Source organism: Oncorhynchus clarkii, chromosome 18 (genome assembly GCF_045791955.1).
Source record: "Oncorhynchus clarkii lewisi isolate Uvic-CL-2024 chromosome 18, UVic_Ocla_1.0, whole genome shotgun sequence".
Taxonomy (NCBI): Eukaryota; Metazoa; Chordata; class Actinopteri; order Salmoniformes; family Salmonidae; genus Oncorhynchus; species Oncorhynchus clarkii.
This window is the reverse complement of record NC_092164.1, coordinates 17,672,195-17,692,496: the sequence shown is the minus strand read 5'-3', so window position 1 is coordinate 17,692,496 and position 20,302 is coordinate 17,672,195. Positions and strand designations below refer to the sequence as shown.

General features: G+C 42.4%; 2 protein-coding genes across 4 annotated transcripts in view; both read right to left on the bottom strand.

Moving 5' to 3' along the window:
- Positions 1-1,298: 1,298 nt before the first annotated feature.
- On the bottom strand, positions 1,299-11,492 carry LOC139373115 (TLE family member 5-like). Of its 2 annotated transcripts, none has more exons than XM_071113232.1 (8): positions 10,761-11,492; positions 8,956-9,053; positions 8,728-8,791; positions 7,154-7,198; positions 6,566-6,628; positions 6,376-6,450; positions 6,104-6,274; positions 1,299-4,259 (listed from the first exon to the last, which is right to left on the bottom strand). In XM_071113232.1, the coding sequence occupies exons 1-8, from the start codon at positions 10,785-10,787 to the stop codon at positions 4,173-4,175; spliced, it is 630 nt and encodes a 209-aa protein (XP_070969333.1). In that variant the 5' UTR covers positions 10,788-11,492; the 3' UTR covers positions 1,299-4,172. The 2 variants fall into 2 exon arrangements, with proteins under 2 accessions (XP_070969333.1, XP_070969332.1); XM_071113231.1 differs by having other exon boundaries at positions 6,104-6,277; positions 10,761-11,488.
- Positions 11,493-15,434: 3,942 nt separating this feature from the next.
- The window catches only part of LOC139373114 (guanine nucleotide-binding protein subunit alpha-11-like), a 30,515-nt gene continuing 25,647 nt past the window's right edge, over positions 15,435-20,302 (bottom strand). For both annotated transcript variants that reach the window (XM_071113229.1, XM_071113230.1), the window contains exons 5-7: positions 17,785-17,914; positions 17,349-17,502; positions 15,435-17,232 (exon numbers count right to left, since the gene is read on the bottom strand). In XM_071113229.1, the coding sequence (XP_070969330.1) occupies positions 17,042-17,232; positions 17,349-17,502; positions 17,785-17,914 (475 nt within the window). In that variant the 3' untranslated portion in view covers positions 15,435-17,041. The remainder of the gene's footprint in view (positions 17,233-17,348; positions 17,503-17,784; positions 17,915-20,302) is intronic.

Below are 20,302 nucleotides of genomic sequence, written 5' to 3'. Positions count from 1 at the left end.
TTGTTTAGGTAAAGCTAAATTAGTTCAGGAGTCAAATTTGGCTTAACAAATCACTTGTTAGATGGACTCACTCAGTGTGAAATAATAGGGGTTGACATGACTAGACCTTCCTCTGTCTCCCATACATACGACATCTGTAAGGTCCTGCAGTTAAGTGTTGAATTTCATGCACAGAGACCAGGGAGCTTTTGGAAAGCCTCATAAAGAAGGGCAGTGACTGATAGATGGCTAACAATAAATCAGACACTGAATCTCTTTAACCATGGTGTAGTTAATAATTATGCTGTGGATTATGTATTAAACCACCCAGATACATCAAAAGATAGTCGTCCTTCTGAATTGAGCTCCAGGACAGGAATTCAACTGCTCAGGGATGTTACCATGAGGCCATTGGTGATTTTACAACTGCTTCAATGGCTGTGATGGGAGAAAAACATTGAGTGAAAAGAACAGAAATATACAGAATACAAATGCATGCATCTTGTATGCAACAAGTCACTAATGTAACACGGCAAAGAAACACAGCAAAGGTCTAAATGTAAAGCCAGCACAACACTGGCTTACCTTCAAGTATGGTGGTATGGTGGTGGCTGCATCGTGGTATCGGTATGCTTGTCATTGGAAAATACTGGGGAGTTTTTCAGGATAAAAATAAATGGGATTGCACACGCAAAATCCTAGAGGAAAACCTGTGTCACATCAGAGAATGGGAGAGGAATTCAGCAGGACAATAACATACCAAGTTAGTTGGCCAAGTTAGTTGACTTAAATCTCCTTGAAAATCTAGGGCAAGAGTTGATAATTCCTGTCTAGCTATGATCCACAACATTTTGATTGAGCATGAAGAATTTAAAGAATAATAGGCAAATATTGCACAATGCAGGTGTAGAAATCTCTTAAGAGACTTACCCAAGAAGACTCACAGCTCTAATCGATGCCAAAGGTGTTTCTAACATGTATTGACTCAGGGAGCTGAATACTTATGCAACTTAATGACTATATGTCATTATATTTTAATGAATCTTAAAAAAAAAAAGTTATTCCACTTTGACAAAGTACTGTGTAGACAGACGGTTGACAAAATGACCAAAAAATGTAATCCCCATTTAACAATTAAAAGTGAAGAAATCCAAGGGGTCAAAACCTCTACAAGTTCATTTAAGCTTTTTTAATAAACCAGAAATGATTTCTGGTTGTTTATCAAAGTTATCTGGCTAACTCATCGATACTGCTTTGTAGTATACCCACAGGCATTCTTGTATGCAAACACACAAATACAAAAACCACTAGAAACAGTCTCTCCGTTGAGTCATTTATTTGTAAGGCACCATAGACATTTCCTTACTGCCGAGCGCTTCTTTCAGTCATGTTGTGTAGTCAATGTTTCTGTTTGGTTGGTTTACATTAGATGTGACTTTTCCCCGCCACGTCGTTTCTTTTAAATGAAGCTATAAGTATTGGTTTTTCATAACACAGATGACACACATTATCGCCAAGTACACACTTATGAAGTTTCACATATAACGACAAATTAAAGAGTTTTAAAAATTACATTTACAAAGCTCAACAAGGAGGCGACATTTCCTCAGCATTGTCAAGGGGGCAGGAGAGGAGGAGGAGGGGAGGATATTGGGTAGTAACCTCTTTCCATAGCACATCACATAATACACACGCTGCACTGACACGGCGTCTTCCATCACACGCATACACACCAAAAGCAGCTTTGAAACATACAAAAATGCTTAAAAAAGTATATATGTATATTGATATAGAAATGGGCCCTTCACAACAGAAACACACAAACCATTCATGTCCGGGTTTTGCTCTAAATTCAATCAAACCTGCAATAGCAAAGTTTACAGTGTCTTGGTTTACAAACTACTGCCCGAAAACACACTTCTTATTCGGAAAACTTGAAGCATCTACCTGTGAGGAGAGTCTACCTGGCAGTAGTAGTAGGTATTTAGGGTCCTGTGATTTTAATTAACCTATTGGGGGGAATAACGTCTGTGTAAATACTGGGGTTTGATTGAATACAGCCCTGGGTCTGGTTTGGCTTTGGTGTGGCATTGCTGCCACCTACTGTCCTGGAGAAGAACTAAAACTTATCGCCTTGAATTAGAAAGACAGTTATGCGTCTGAGGGTAGGTAATAGGTTAGTGCGCTACAGCTGTGTTCAACGGTTTGGCACCATGCTCGCTCACCACACATTCTAGCTCCAAGTGCTATGCTAACCAACAGAACGACATATGCAAATGTATTCCTCTCCCTTTCTACCAATAGGATCTGATCTGAATAAGCACATGATTGATGTGAAGTTTAGGTCCCGTTAGATTTAGGTCTCGTCCAGGATCAACCCTTACCCCTCGGACACTTCCTCTGTCTAGGGGGAAGTGCTTAGGGGCTAGGGGTTGATTTGGGACTGGACCATAGACTTGGTCAGTTAAGAGAGTGGACAGACAGGGGCGGGAGGGAGAATACAAAAGGTGGTTCATAACAATAAAACGTAAGTTTGCACACACACACACACTCGCTCTAGCTCCTATGACTTTTACACTCAACTGTCTTATTCAAGTGGCCCTTTCAGAACACTGTCTGTGAGATCAGTGAGCAGAGTTAGCAGTAAATCAGCAGAGACCTACAGGAGGAAGTCGTCCGTAGACACTGATCAAAGGTCAGTAATGTTTTGATCGTTTAAATCTGAGTTTAAGGGCAACTTCTACTAGGAGAAAAGGAACAGAGGTCAGGGGTTAAAGGGTTAGAGCTAAGATGGGACCAAGTCACAATTTTGCAAGTTTTAAGTTTTAAGCTTTGAGTCAAGTCCCAAGAAATAACGGGCAAGTCTCAAGTCAAGTCCCACAGCTCAGGTCGAGTCAAGTCACAAGTTCCTAATTTTGGGTTTAGAGTCCTCAAGTCAACGGTTAAGTGTTTTATGCCAATTTCATTGCAACTGCAATGATTTAGGACCAACGTGTTTTAAAAACTGAACGCAACGATTTTTTGGGACTGATCCAGATGCAGAGGTGGCACCACAGGTCCCAGAGTGGTTAGTTTCACCTGGGGCTTGGACCTTTCCCTAATCTGGTAACCTAACCAGGTATAAAGACTTTATAGGGTATGACAGTCATTAATCAGTTGTAAAATGGTTTTTATATGGACAATGATGTGAGTGGGACCCAATATTATTTTTATTTTTTTTACTCCTGGCCCTAGGGAGGATGAAAACCCCTGTCAAACTGCAGCAACCCTGTACTTGTTCACATGAATTATATTTAAAAACTAGACTAACAGGGGTTTCCTCTACAGACACAACAATTGCAATTGGACAATACAACTCACAGGGCTAGGCTTGCTTTATGCAGGTTTGCATCGTGTAGGCCTCTGCAACTTTAATTCAAAAGTACCTCACACAGTCCATGCAAATCAGTAGTGTTTGATTAATTTCAGTTAATAGTTTTAGATTGAAAAGGTCAAGGCAGCCTAGCCAGTCCAAGTTTGAATTTAGCTTAAACCAAATTTGATCAGTCACATTTTCTCCTAACACAAATAAATGGTCTATAAAATAGGCTACATAACATTACCACCTGGTTGTTATCAGTAGCCTAGTTGATCAGACTGAGAAGTCATCTTGTTTTCCTCCCATACAGTTTAGGTGTAGGCTGCTGTAACATTTCGGGTTAAGAGTTCTTGCTTTTGTTTGTTGGGAGTGACGTGTGATCACGTTTGCTAAATAAATACCGCAGGACAGTGGAGAGTGGGGCGCTTGATAAAATGTCAAGTCATAAAATGTCCAAGTCACGTGACTCGAGTCCACATCTCTGGGTTAGAGGTCAGGGTAGTATCTGTTGGCAATGGGTTGTCAGCAGCAATAGTGAACAGAGGAGAGGAAAGGAAAAGAGGAAGGAGTCAGACAGAGGAGACCTGTCCAACAGGCTTGGTGACGAACTGATTTGATGATAATAGAAGATGAAAAAGAAGGATAAGGAAGCGATGGAGTGGAGGCCCAGAGAGTAACTCCAAAGACCTGAACCACGGGGTGACACCTACTGTATGAACACTCAACTCACCCCCCCCCTTAGCCCTCCCACAGTAGATCCACTCCTGGTTGTCCATCAGTCCAACTTGTCTCACCCTCGCCCCGCTCTCCACTCCTTCCCATCCACGCTCCACCATCAGTCTGACTTGTCTCCGTCCTCTTCCCTCTGTTCTCTCTCTGCTGCGTCTCTGGCCTTGTCTTCTTTAGCCAGCTGGGCCTGAGCCTGGTGGGGAGGAGACCAGAGAACAAAACACAAGGAGTGGAAGAGAGCCGTGAACTGTCATGTGTGGGTTACCTGTAGGGGCGTGTGTGTGTTACCTGCTAGGGGGGTGCGCGTGTGTGTTACCTGCTAGGGGGGTGCGCGTGTGTGTTACCTGCTAGGGGGGTGCGCGTGTGTGTTACCTGCTAGGGGGGTGCGCGTGTGTGTTACCTGCTAGGGGGGTTTGCGTGTGTGTTACCTGCTAGGGGGGTTTGCGTGTGTGTACCTGCTAGGGGGGTGCGCGTGTGTGTTACCTGCTAGGGGGGTGCGCGTGTGTGTTACCTGCTAGGGGGGTGCACGTGTGTGTTACCTGCTAGGGGGGTGCGTGCGTGTGTTACCTGCGCGTTACCTGCCTATTCACAGCCGACTGAAGTGTTGTTTGTTGGTCTCGATGAGATGTGCTTTTTGACACTGTGTTTAACAGTGTCTCTCCGTTTCACCATCTCAGGCACTACATCAACATATGTGAAAATAACACTATGTTTTGCAGTCAAAAAGACTACAAAAGAAAGATAAGTCTTTCTAATGACATCAACCAATTCTTAGACAATTTAGTATGGAATGTCTACTCCTAATTGGTTCCAATTATAAGTAGGCATTCCATACTAAATTGTCTAAGAATTGGTTGATGTCATTGGAAACACTAATCTTCCTCTGTCATTTTGACTACAAACATTCAAAAAAGCATTATTTTCACATATGGTGGTGTTGGGAGGGAGCTGGAGATGATGAATTTGAAGTTCTTTTACATTTCCTTTTAAGTGAGGTTTCCCCACCACAAAGCTAGAATGCTGCCTTGCAAGTATTGGTTCGGCCTTACAATACTTGCAAAACACAAGTTTTCATTCACCTCCAAAAACTCTCCAAGCTTTTTCCTCACTGTTCGATGTACTTGTATGCTTCCCGCTGGCAGTGACACTGGCTAGCAGAGCAACGTCGGTGCTAACATCACTATTTGTGCTAGCGAAAGCTTCGTCTTCTTGTGTTGCTGGTGGCTCGACAACCATGGGTTCAGCCACTACAGTATCACTGGCAGACACATTGGGCTCCTGTTGTTGATCTTGTCGCTTAAAGCTGCAATATGTAACTTTTTGGGTGACCTGACCAAATTCACAAAGAAATGTGGAGTTATAGACCTGACATTCTCATTGAAAGCAACTCGAAGAAGCGGTAGATCCATTCTATGTCCACTATTTCTATGATTCCCATTCTTAAGTTTCTTTTTTGCATCTTTCATGTTCAGTTTTGTACACCAGCTTCAAAACAGTGAAAATATAATGTTTGGTTTTGGAAAATATATTTCATAGAATATATATTAGATTGTACAATGATTCTGTACACTACTTGCGTGTTTTGTCACAAACTGAAATGAGGCGAACGGTTAACATTTTTGCAACCAAGCGGAGCGATTTCCTCATGGTACACCTTTAAAATAAAATGTGATCCTCTTCATCCTTCTCCTGACAGAAGTGAATGCAGATCCTCTCAAGGTAGCTAGCTATTCAAAGGCTTGCGTTTCCAGCCTACTGAGGTAGTTCCAGTCTCGGACTACATTATGCTACGATTGGCTCATTGAGCTGCGTGTTGCATTATGGTATTGGTAGTTCTTCGTGTGATTACCAACCATAAAATAGCAGAAACACTACAACCACGGCAGTATTGGTTCTGGGGGTACAAGTCCCCACTTGGATGCATCACTTTGACCGTTTAGCGCATATTTCTTTTTTTGTCACATATGCGAGTGAAATGGTCACACTGTAGAGCCCTGGAGGTGTGTGTTGCCGATGGTAGGTGTGTGTGTGTGTTACCTGTGCATGTGCTGCCTGTGAGTGGGAGTGAGAGGCCAGGATGGAGGACAGGGACATCAGTCCGGCGCTGGAGGTTGGGGGGAGGCTGGGAGCAGACAGACCCATGGGGAGAGGGGCCATCGTGGGGAGGCCCAAGCCCTGAAGCTGAGACAACTGGTGCACCTGAAGCTGCTGCTAAACGCACAGACAGATACACATGGTTATATACACACACATATTCATTCACAAGTCACATATGCACGGTTAACACACACACACACACACCAGCCTACCCGTATGATAGAGTTCATCTCAGGAGGAGTGACCTGCTTGGCTCTCTCTATGGCCCCTAGGACCTGCTGCTGATGCTGCAACACACACATCCAAACACATTTAGCTATTGTACAGAATTAAATAAATTGACATTGATATGGGATTATGTTATCCTAAGGAAAAGTATGTGTAGAGAGGAGAGTGTAATACCTCTTGAGATAGGTAGGGGAGAACCTGAGCACAGATCCCGTTTAGTCTCTTCACGATCTCAGCCTGGGGAGAAGAGACAGACCGACAGTCAGAATCATAGAGATAGAGGTTTCTAGTGCCCAAAGCCCGTTTTAGCATGGGCAGCGCCATTGAAGACACTCACCATTTTGAAGTAGTTAACTGAGTGGTACTTCCTATGGGTTAAGGAATGATTCCACATAATTCCATCCAGGTCATCAGGAGGGATCAGCCAATGAATGATACTCTTGAGCCAACATTCCATAACTGCAGGTGGAAGTAAATCGCCAACCTTGGCTTTATACCGTTTCAAACAACACAGTCTTGGTGGCCGTGTGCACCCTTTCAGTTTGTTTACCAACTCAGAAGTAGTAGAATAAGAAAATGTACTACTTCAAAATGGAGATGGCCTCAATGGTACCAATGCTCTCACAGACGCCATAATGGGAAAGACCTCTAAAGATCTCTATGGTCAGAATACAACACTGGCTTTACCATACAACACAGTACCAGAGAGAGAGAAGGGGGAAGAGAGAGGGGGGAGAGAGAGTGAGAGAGAAAATAAGTTACCTGTTTGTGCATTTCAATGTTCAGTCCATAAGACATCTCGTAGTACTGCAAAAAGAAGATTTGGGAGTTTGTGACTTAACACTAACATACTGCAGAATTCCAAATCAATCCCTAGCCCTCAATATACTTGTGTACAGTACCAATCAAAAGTTTGGACACACCTACTCATTCAATGGGTTCTTTATTTTTACGATTCTCTACACTGTAGAATAGTGAAGACATCAAAACTATGAAATAACCCACTGGGAATCATGTAGTAACCAAAAAACGGGTTAAACAAATCAAAATATATTCAAGATTCTTCAAAGTAGCCACCCTTTTCTCAACCAGCTTCATGAGGAATGCTTTTCCAATAGTTTCCACATATGCTGAACACCTGTTGGATGGTCCAACTCATCCCAAAACATCTCAATTGGGTTGAGGTCGGGTGATTGTGGAAGCCAGGTCATCTGATGCAGCTCTCCTTGTTCAAATAGCCCTTACACAGCCTGGAGGTGTGTTGGGTCATTATCCTGTTGAAAAACAAAATATAGTCCTACTAAGTTCAAACCAGATGGGATGGCGTATCGCTGCAGAATGCTGTGGTAGCCATGCTGGTTAAGTGTGCCTTAAATTCTAAATAAATCACAGAGATAGTCACCAGAGAAGCACCCCCACACCACCTCCTCCGTGCTTCATGCTGGGAACCACACATGTGGAGATCATCCGTTCACCTACTCTGCGTCTCACAAAGACACGGTGGTTGGAACCAAAAATCCCCAAATGGGACTAATCAGACCAAAGGACAGATTTCCACCGGTCTAATGTTCATTGCTTGTGTTTCTTGGCCCAAGCAAGTCTCTTCTTATTGGTGTCCTTTAGTAGTGGTTTCTTTGCAGCAATTCGACCATGAAGGGCTGATTCACAGTTTCCTCTGAACAGTTGATGTGGAGATGTGTCTGTACTTGAACTCTGTGAAGCGTTTATTTGGGGTGCAATTCCGAGGTGCAGTTAACTCGAATGAAGTTATCCTCCGCAGGCAGAGGTAACTATGGGTCTTCTTTTCCTGTGGCCAGTTTCATCACAGTGCTTGGTGGTTTTTGTGACTGCACCCGAATAAACTGTCAAAGTTCTTGAAATTTTCCAGATTGACTGACCTACATGTCTTAAAGTAATGATGGACTGTCGTTTCTCTTTTTTCTCTGATTGGCTCAAACGCATTAAGGAAAGAAATTCCATAAAAATTAACATTTAACAAGGCACACCTGTTAATTGAAATGCATTCCAGGTGACTACCAAGAGTGTGCAAAGCTGTCATCAAGGCAAAGGGTGGCTACTTTGAAGAATCTCAAATATATTTTGATTTGTTTAACCCGTTTATGGTTACTACATGATTCCATATGTGTTATTTCATAGTTTTGATGTCTTCACTATTATTATTCTACAATGTAGAAAATAGTAAAAATAAAATAACTCTGGAATGAGTAGGTGTCCAAACCTTTGACTGGTACTGTATATCTGAGAGAATTGTAGTAATGGCCAACGTGTATCCTAGGTTGGCTAAAAGTAAAAGAAGAGGTGATGATGTCACTCACCATGATGTAATGACGCTGCATCTCTGACTTCTCACTAGCTAGCTTGTCACACTCCATCTTCAAGCTGATTGGATATATGACAACATTTGGTAAGGAACATGTCTATATATATGAGTGAGTGCATGTTGGAATCTGAGTGCATGCAGTGTGTGTGACATGAGTGTTTGTGGGTGTGTGTAGGTGGGTATTTTCAGTTTGTGACTGAGCATGTGTGTGTTTCAGTGTTACCTATGGTATTGTGCTTGTAGGAACTGAAACTCGTCCTTGATGCGGTCGCAGGAGTCAGAGGTGGTGAACTTGAGAGGCTGGGAGGACTGGGAGGAAGCCTGGGGGACAACAATAACAAACATACAACAGTCAGAATCCCCAAGACAACAACAACAAACAGTTAGACAATCAACAAGATATCAACAATCAGTGAGAAGCTGCGTTTCCATCCCCTACCCCTCTCACTGACGTGTGCATTTCTTCACTCCCCCTGTATGTGGGACTGTATGTTTATCAGAAGGGGCGTACACCTGGGTGTGTGATAGAAAGGGAACAGGCACGGTTTGTCACTGTGTGTGAGACAGATGGGGGTGTTATTGTTTGTTTAGTAACAGAGGGATTGACCTCTGAGATTAACCTTACAGCAGGGTTTTTTTCTAGGCTTTTACCGGGGGCTGGGGTGGGGTGGGGTAATATTAGCGCAGGCTGAGAGGATGTGTGAGTCTGTGAGTATGGTCAGTGTTAGATGAGTTTCCAGAGGTGGCCAACTAACAAGAATGACCCCAGGCTGAGTCAGAGCCATAATCCAGTGTTAAGCTTCTCATCAAGGCCTTACTACTTCAGACTGGTGGAAGGAGGCCACCACCCAAATTACACCAGGGCTCTACAACTACCATCCTGGAGACTTACTGGCTGTGAATGCTTCTGCTCCAGCCCCTACACAAACACACTTGGTTTGGCTAAGCAAGGTCCTGATGAGGTGATTGGTAGGGCTGGAGCAAAAGCCTGCGCACCCAGTAGAACACACACACTCTCCAGGAGGGGCTGGTCACTACTAGAATTGAGAGAGGACAGGTTTATGCAGGGACAAACCCTGATAGTGTGAACTACAATCCCGGCCTAAGGGGTAGTAGGACACTAAAGAGAAAGAAGAAGCACAGAAATAGGCTCAACCATAAACTGTGTACATTCTTATTTCCCACCCACTATCATCATTAGCACACCAGTATTAATTTGAAAACCTTTAGGCCTAAATTATATAGCCACAACATCCCGTATATTTCAGTTGGTAGAGCATGGCACTTGCATCGCCAGGGTTGTGGGCTCGATTCCCTGGGCCACACATACATAAAATGTGGGCACGACTAAGTCGCTTTGAATAAAATAGTCTGCTAAATGGCATATTTTATTGTATATTACATCCACTTCTGTAGTGATCCCAAATGGCATAGTGGCTGGAAGTCCTTGAGACTAAAATGTAATCAAGGATCCAAATTAAAGACAGCCATTGAATCCTCAATCAAGGGTACCTTTTAATTATTATTGTATGAATTAACTGACTTAATTCCACATGCCCTTAAGGTGTTAGGTTTGACAAAGACTGACAATAAAAAAAGTTATCTAGCTAGCAACGTTGGCTAGGCTACGTTTTATTAGCACATGTCACTTTACCTAGCTAGCTGAGATATCCCTGTTCAAATGTCACATTACTAATGAGTGGAAAACGTTTAGTATAGTAATATAGACTGGCTAAAATGTAAAAATCCATTCACAAAGTTTAATGAAAACCGCTGTAGTTAGTAATATTGGTTAGCTAACGTTAGCTAGCATAGTGGGAGCTAGCCTGGAATGTAAACAAATGCCGGGGGCGCGTGACAGACAAGCGATTGAATCCATCATCAACAACACAAATGAAAACATACCACGGCCATCGTATATATCCCCCTTTATTCTTACATGGATAAAGCTTAATTGCTTATGTGGCTAGCTAGAATAGCTCGAATTTAGCTATCATCTAGCTAGTTATGCTAACGTTAGCTACTTACCGAGTGTCTTGATTGTGGAAACATCATGTCAATGGATTTATCGGTGTTCCTCAGCAACCAGGATAAAAATATCTAGACCCCGTTTTTGGACAACTATAACGTCTTCCCTTTCTTGTTTTTTAGACAGCTACGTTAATGTTAGCTGGCTATGTATTTATCTTAACGTTATCTAGGACACCAGTTACCCGGTCTCGCGCCGTGATTGTTTTTTATCCAACGCTGTTGGCTAGCTAGCGTTGGTTTTGATTTGGTTCCTGGCTAAAAATTAACAAATTGCACCAACAAAGGCTGAACATCAAGACGTGAAAAATTAGATATGGCACCGATTACGAAGAATCTTAAAATAAATCTGGGCTAGGTAGATGTTGACAAAGTCGCAGCAATATCCTTTCTTGTTAGCTAACTAACTAGCTAGCAAATCTGAGCAGAGACATGCGAGCCAACGTAAATTTAGGTAGCAGATTTGTATATTGTCCAATTCCTCGTAGATATTCTAGCTACTGTCAAGTGGGGCAATCGTGTCGAAAATCTGTTCTTGAAAAGCGTCTTCAATTCCACAATATGTTAGCTAGCTACCGATAGCTGGCTAGCTAGCTAATGTCCACACACAAGCCTTCACTACTAGCTGAAACCACCCCTTGCGCTACAAAATGTACGAGTCATCGATGAGCGGGCGTTGCATGTGATGAGAGAATGAGGTGGCGCTCCGAAGGCCCATTTTAGATGTCAAATGTATAAAATTACAGTTTGCGGAAGTATTGCTGCTGCCGTGTGCCCCCGGTGGAAGGTGTGTAGAACTGTCCTCCGATGATGCACGCAAGTGTGATGTGGTGGTTCCCTAACACTCACAACAATAGCCTGCTCATTTAATGTATAATAACCCCATTCCCATAACTTCGGTATCATGATCCTCATAATGTAGATGAAATATGTCCATCACTGATTATTTATATTCTGTGACACTCCATCTATTTCACTATCAGAAGTCACAGAATGACAACTGACAATTCTGAGAGATGACAGCATTTCAAAAACACCAAGAGAGGACGGAAAACCTCTGTATAGACCCAAGAGCCATATTGTATAGACACTCTTTGATGGAACATCAAACAGGTCCAGAAACAACCCCTATTGTTCAGAACCATAGGCACTTGAAGGCCTACTTATCAAATCCTCTGAGAACTACAGAAGTGCATAGTGGCTAGAGGAGAAGTGCTTGGGTTGTTTCTAGACATGGAATATGCCAGACTAGTCATGAACCACACACACACACACCATCAGCAAGTATACGAACAAATTTATTTAAATTTAAAACAGATACCTTGTCATTATGTTCTCTCTTAGAAGGCGGCGATGATCGTAATAAATCATGTTCATGTTTGAATGAGGATCAGGCAACAGTGGTTGAAACAAATGCATGAAAACACACAACAAAAAAAGAAATATGGCGAGAGTATTGCAAATCAATAATACATAACCAACCGATCAATCAATAACCGATTTCACCCTTTCATCAAGATCTCTGCATCAGCCAATACATTTTTCCGAGGCCTCACCTCCTCCCAACACTAAACAATACATGCAATTATATAATTACACAAAACATGTGTACTTATAATTTTTGTTAGGGGTGGCGTAGTCGCCACGTGTTTAGGTCTCTGGTGTTCTTAAAAATGGGACCATCCAAGATGGCTGTTCCCTGATGATGATGTCAGCATTGGCACTTAAGAGAGAGAGAGAGAGCCTGGCTCTAGAGAGAGTTGGGTTGGCACACAATATAATACATAATTTACATTTGGGTTACATACAAAATAAAGAAACAAAAACAGCATTGTATATTTTATACACCAACTAAAACATTTAACCCTCAGGTTTCCTTAGATTAAAAAATAAATCAAGTGGTCCTAAATACAATAGTGTTCCGGTAATGTTTTTTTAATCTTACAAAAAAGATTGAAAGGAAAGAAGTCAAGCTAAGTTCTCAATATGCACCATGTCCATGTTAATCTGACCAGGTAAAACTCTGGGTCCTAGTTAAAGCCTAGGAAAAACTCTGGGCCCTAATGTGCAGACACTTCAGGAGTGCCAACCAATTAACCCACAGAAAGTGGTAAACAAGAGATTAGTAGTGTTTCCTATAAATATAACTGATTAATCACCAAGTTAGATGATTGTAGTTAGGGCTGTTTTCACCCTTCATTGTGGAGGCAGTACAGGAGCCCAAGTGCTTGTCTGTTTGCTATGCGAGTTGTATTCAACAGATTGTTTGTGGGCAGGTCAACACTGAATTAAATACTGCATGTCATACTTGGATAACATCCTCTAATACTGGCTGCAGTGTGCAGGCTTTAGTTCCAGTACAACACTAACACACTTGGTTCAACTAGTTGCGGTCTAAATCCAAAACCATGATTAGTTCTCAATCAGTTGACTGGGGTGTTAGTGCTGGTATGGAACAAAATCCTGCACAGGTGTGCTAGAGCTGTGTGTTGTGCAGCTATGCTTTAACTTGGAATAGCATTTTAACACCTGGTTTACCACCCTGCCTCTACTGTAGGAGTGTCTATTGACAATGTGTAAAATCTCTTCAACAAGCACAAAGCACACCCCCAGATGGTAAAACTAACAGTAGGACATTAGAAGGAAAGTTCCCCTTAACACTGATCTAAGGTCACTTTTGCATCCCCCCTAATGGATAAAGGCCCAATGCAGACATTTATTTGTATTATTTTTTTTTACCTCAAAATCAAGTAATTTCTGGGTAACAATTAAGTACCTTACTTTGATTATTTTTGAAGCATTTTGAGTGAAAACGAACAAAAATAGCTTTTTAGCAAGAGTAATTTATCAAGCATGAATTTAGCTAGGACTGTCGAAGTGGTGTGAGTGGCATGGGGAAAACTGAAAAACTAGCTGTTATTGGCAGAGAGGTTTGAAACTTTATTGGTTTATTAACTAATTTACCGCATGGTGATATCGAACAGACAAATCAAAACCCCATCCCACCAAAACAGGCAGAAATTTCAGGCGGTCTTTTCAAACAGCTCTTACACTAAAATAGCATTATCACCATTTTCACAATTTCACAAGATTATTCCAACCTCAGTGTGGAAATCTATACAAAACACAGGAAAATCACAATTGACTGCACTGGGTCTTTAAGGTTAGCATTGAGGGAGGGTAAGCTGATCCAGGATCACACCCCTGATGATAACACATCAAACAGTGAAATAGGGAGCTTGGGGCTTGAGAGATTCCCTCATTCGGAGCTGGAAGCTTGTCTGATCCACTGTTGATCCAGAGAAATAAAAAGTAAAAAAATTAACCTTCTAATGATAGTGTTGGTCATGTATCCTACCACAGCTGTATTCACACACAGTCCTTGTTGAAACAAAATGATCCCCACAAACACTCATGAGTGAATGGCTTAGTTGACTGTGAACCTAAAACCAGGGCTGCACAACCCAGTGCTTCGAAGTCCACATTCCTGCTGGTTTTCATTTCTCCCCGGCATTTACTTGATCAATGAATGTTACCAATCGGCTAGCGATTGCAAACACCTGATTTCACAGGTAGAAATCAATTTTTGGTTAGAAGGCAACAGAAAAAAACCACAGCAAAACTGCAGCCCTTGAGGACAGAATGCAACAGTGTACCCTTGTCCTCTACTGCCCATTGCTTTCTAGGATTTGCGAATTCACTCATCGAATTTCCACTCACTTCATGAATTGAAAACCGAATTGAGCCCCGTCTCCCCCATCTGCCTGCCTGTCTGATGCATGGCGATAGCCCTTAATGAGAATAATGAAGAAAAGTTGCCTGTAGAAAGAGGTTAAAAAGTAGATCTGCAACGTCACTGGTTCTATCAAAGCAAGCCTCGGAACTTGAACTAAAACAACTCAAACCAACGACAACGCAAACTGTGTTTAAATTACAACGACAGAGCAAGCATAGACCGTACTGGTCTCCAATCACTGGTTATAAAAATTCACCTACGTTCATATGGTACATTTCCTATGTATGCAGTTACAGAGCTGTGCCTATTAGAAACCCAGGAGGAGAAATACAAGTTTTCATCAATGAAACGAAACAAAGTGACTTAATGTGAGAAGAAAACCATAGAATTTAACATGGATATAGATAGAATGGCAAAGTACATCTGGAATTGTCTTAAGATAAAACAAGAAAGCAGAGATTTAGTACATACTATAGTAGACGTTTGTTTTGTTACAGCAGTTTAGACTCAAGTCTAGCCCCGACCGCATTTCAACATGATAGAAACAAAAGCAGTCAAATTATCAACACCTTCAAACCTGGTTCCATAAATTATTAAATTAAAAAAAAAAAAAAAAAAAATATTTATTTAGTTACTCTTTTAATATCATGTCTTTAGTCAACATATTGTGAATAACTAATCTGCTCTAGTGTTAGTAGGGAGAAGCTGCAGAGGAGAGCCGAGGATCTAGAATGTTCTAAAGGTTCTAGACTAGAAGGCTCCTGATGGTTTAGAACCTCTGTTCTGAGACTGTTCCTTTCCTCTCACTGCAGCCCTCTGTGTGTGTAGTCCTCTTATAATAAACTGATTATCAATCATCAAAGAAATCCAGAATCACAGTATAAATACTAGCAAATTCATAGGAAAACAAAAACAGTACACTATCGAAAAAAAGTGGATTTTCTTTTTTTTGTGTTTTTTTTGCCAAAGATTTTTTGTACCACAGAGTGTTTTTGTACAGGAGCATTTCTGTGTACATGTATTTACAAACAGAAATATACACAAACAATAACTTTTTGTAGACTTCAGAGTGCGCTGTCCATTTGGGAGGCAGGATCATACGTCCCCCGCTCCCACCAATCAACAACCACCTCTCATCAACAAACAAAAGTGTCTATACAGTAAAAAAAAGTAAACAACGTAAAGCTTCCTGTGTGTCTGGGATAATGGATGCCACCGTGTCATTTGTGGGGATGGATTGCCCAGAATCTCCAGAGCACATCTATTTGGGTCGCTGGGCAACTTAACACGTGATGTCATTCTTTCAGACTGATGTACCGTATGCTGATGACATCATCCATTCATGACTCCCTCCCCCTCAGCGACTGTCCAATCAGAACATAGTAGCGAGTTTTGGATGTTCGGTAATCTTAATGTAGCGTGTATCAAACAGAACATGGTACTGCGGATGTCAAACGGAAGGTTCCGGTGTATCAGTCAGTATACCAGTGAAGGAGGGAAGCGATGTGATCAAACCTAAACATGAACAACCACAGTCGTCTGTAAAGGATAAAATTAGAGTCAGTTTCTGGTTACCATCTTGTTTTTGTGATATTTTGGCAATTTTGCAAATTTTTTAAATACGAGATTTTGTTTTGTTAACCGCTTCTAAAACTTTTCAAACCACTTCTTAGTCGTCAGATAGAAGTTGACGTAGCAACAAGTTACTATTATTAAAAACTATTTGTAAAAAAGCTCAGCGATACACATATTTAATCAATTAGCTTTTTCCACTCCTTCTGGTGCTTTCAGTCTTAGTGTATTTTGTCTACATATGTAATTACTTTATAACATATTTAATTATATTTTTTTGCGTTTGCAACGATCACTCGGAGTATACATTCATCGATGCGAGGTGCAAACAGAATCCTTGGTCTGACTCCTAATTTGTGTGTGACATCACTTCCTGCTCGGGTCCTAGTGGCTTCCTTTGTTACCTCATCTTCTCCACCCCACTCCCAGTCTTTATCCCCTCCCTTATAGAGTGTAAAACATCACCCTCTCAGGTGTTTTTTGCCTTGCGTTTGGGTCACTCCTTCCACCAAATCAGAGGATGTGATCTCAGGCCAGTTGACTGATGGTTCAAGGGATAAAGACCCACAGTTCACTGACCACACTGGTCCTCTTCCTCACCTTCTCACCTTCTCACACACAAACACGCAGACAAACACACACACCCATTGTCCCCTCCCGTAGTCACTGTATACTGCATGGCGTGTGTGTATGTGTGGTGTGGAGAAGAGGAGACTGACAAGCTGCTGAGAACGAGGGAGAGGACAGGCTTATGGCAAAAGGGTAGAAAGAGGGAAGGAATGAGAAAGCGAATGGGAGGAGAGATATTGGAAGAGAGGGGTCTTAAAATCGCTGGAGTGAAAAGCAGGAGGGGAAAGATCAACTAGACATGTAGGTGTGTGTAAGCTTCATAGGTGTCCGTGTGTGTGTGTGTGTGTGTGTAGGCTAAGCTGTGCAACTGGGAAGAGTGTGTGCGTGTGTGTGCAAGAGTCTCTCAGACCAGGTTGTATTCTTTGAGGTTGAGCTGCAGGATGGTGTCTTTGACGGCAGCGAAGACGAAGCGGATGTTCTCGGTGTCCGTGGCGCAGGTGAAGTGTGAGTAGATGATCTTGTCGCTATCCGGGTTCAGGTCCACAAACATCTTCAGGATAAACTCCCGGCCTGCCTGGGCATCTCGCTGGGGACCTGGGGCGGCACAGACACGAGCACACACACACACAGTCAATCCCGCATCACGGTAGTCAGAAACCATCAGACACACGGTATATCACGAAGGTAACTGTAGACAGACACACACACACCATCAAACTCAGGGAAGTAATCGACCAGGTGGGAGTATGAGATCTTCTCCTCCAGCAGATCCTTCTTGTTGAGGAACAGGATGACTGAGGAGTTCTGGAACCAGGGGTAGGTGATGATGGTCCTAAACAACGCCTTACTCTCCTCCATACGGTTCTGACAGAGGGACAGAGGACAGTTAGTAAGGGTGTTTGATGTGTGTGTGCCGTGATGTGTGTGGCGAGTGTGTGGTATCTTTGACATGATAACCACAGATCTAGGATCAGATTACCTAACCCCAACTCCAAAAATGAACCATTAAGGCATATCAGATCCTGGATCACTGGATAGAGTCAAATTCTACCTAGTCCACCAATGTTTCACTATTGGAAACCGGGAGGGCAAAAAAGGCGAGCCATCTCTCCCACCTTTCCCTAGTGTGTGTGTGTGTGTACACACCTCGTTGTCAGACTCCACCAGGACTTGGTCGTACTCGCTGAGGGCCACCAGGAACATGATGGAAGTGACATTCTCAAAACAGTGGATCCACTTCCTCCTCTCTGACCTTTGACCCCCTACATCCACCATCCTGGAGCATGGACGGAGCGAGGAGAGGTGCCAGGACACAGAGGACGAGAGAGAAGAGACGTTAAACAGTGTTGTTGTGTTTGTGGAACAACTAAAAGAACAACTAATAAGAAAAACTCTAAAATGGCTTTCTGAATCCATCCATGCAAAAGGGTTGGTCCTCATTGATTTTCTATGTCTGTGATTTAACTCTACATACAGTAGTGTATGGATGGATTCAACAGCTACATGAAGACTGAGCCCAAAACCACACACATATACAGAAGGGTGGTGGCAAACTTGAGATGTAGAATCCTAATGGCCGCCATTTTGGCACCTAACGTTCCAAGACAATCCCATTCCACTGAGAATCTAAACGAGAACGTTTGGTGGCAACATGGAGGATAGTTTGTTCGCTGAATTCTGTCTCATCTACAGCCCTGAGAGGTCACAGTTAGAAGGAGAGCCTACGGTGGAAAACACACACAGATCATAAACTGAAATACAGTACCAGTCAAGTTTGAACACACCTACTCATTCCAGGGTTTTTATTTATTTTACTATTTTCTACATTGTGGAATAATAGAAGACATCAAAACTATGAAATAATACATATGGAATCATGTAGTAACCCAAAAAAAGTGTTAAACAAATTAAAATATATTTTCTATTGGAGATTCTTCAAAGTAGCCACCCTTTGCCTTGATGACAGCTTTGCACACTCTTTGGTTGTTCTCTCAACCAGCTTCATAAGGTAGTCACCTGGAATGCATTTCCAAGGCATTGCCTTGTTTAAAGTTAACGTGTGGAATTTCTTTCCTTCTTAATGCGTTTGAGACAATCAGTTGTGTTGTGACAAGGTAGGGGTGGTATATAGAAGATAGCCCTATTTGGTAAAAGACCAAGTCCACATTATGACAAGAACGACTCCAATAAGCAAAGAGAAACGACAGTCCATAATTACTTTAAGACATGAAGGTCAGTCAATGCAGAAGATTAAGAACTTTGAAAGTTTCTTTAAGTGCAGTCGCAAAAACCATCAAGCGCTATGATGAAACTGGCTCTCATGAGGACCGCCACAGGAAAGCAAGATGGTGTGGGGTTGCTTTGCTGGTGATTTATTTAAAATTCAAGGCACATTTAACCAGCATGGCTACCAAACCATTCTGCAGCGATACACCATCCCATCTGTTTGTGCTTAGTGGGCCTATCATTTGTTTTTCAACAGGAGATTACCCAACACACACCTCCAGGCTGTCTAATGGCTATTTGACCAAGGATAGTGATGGAGTGCTGCATCAGATGACCTGGCCTCCACAATCACTCGAGGGATGAGTTGGACCGCAGAGTGAAGGAAAATCAGCCAACAAGTGCTCAGCATATGTGGGAACTCCAAGAGGTCTGGAAAAGCATTCCTCATGAAGCTGGTTGAGAGAATGCCAAGAGTTTGCAAAGCTGTCATCAAGGCAAAGTGTGGCTACTTTGAAGAATCTCAAATATATGTTTAACACTTTGTTGGTTACTACATGATTGTGTCCAAACTTTTGACTGGTACTGTATGTAACACAGTGTGGAAACAAATGTAGGTAACACTTTACTTCTTGAAGATCTGACTTTAAACTGCTTATTATCATTACATAATTTAGTTTATGTAGGCCTATGTTATAGGCAGTTTATAACCTTATCTATGCATAAAGTGTTACCCAGTGAATGGATCATCAGTAAAGAGTGAGCGGTGCCCATCACCATTCTCAAGTTGCCCCTAACCTCTGATCTAGGATCAGATAACCTTACCCCAATTCAAAACATTAACCATAAGGGGGATGAAGGTATATCAGATCCTGGATCTGTGGATGGAGGAGAATTCTACCTAGTCCACCCAGTGGCAAGATGGGAAGGCAAAAAAAAGCAAACCAGCTCTCCCACCGTTCCCTAGTGTGTGTGTGTGGGTGTGTGTGTGTCCGTGTCCCTGAAGCATGAGCCAAGCGCAATTGTGCAACCCTGGTGGAGGTGAGACAAAATGAGGAGAACGGGAGAGGAGGTAGAGAGAGGACTAGGAACAGAGAAAGAGGAGAATGGGAGAGGAGGTAGAGAGAGGACTAGGAACAGAGAAAGAGGAGAATGGGAGAGGAGGTAGAGAGAGGACTAGGAACAGAGAAAGAGGAGCAGATGAAGACTGAGGAAGGGATGAGAATAAAAAAGGGAAGAAGATGGAGGGATACAGAAGGCACCTCTGATGGCGGGATTCCTTTGCTGGGTGAACGACAGGAGTGTCCTCCGAGTAGTTCTGACTGGAGTGTGTGTGTGAGAGTGTGTGCATGTCAACGTTTCTTCCTTCCGTTTCTCTTTGCCACTGTCCTCCTAGGTTGTCTTTTAGGTTTTGTTAAGTGTTCTTCTGTGTTAAACGATT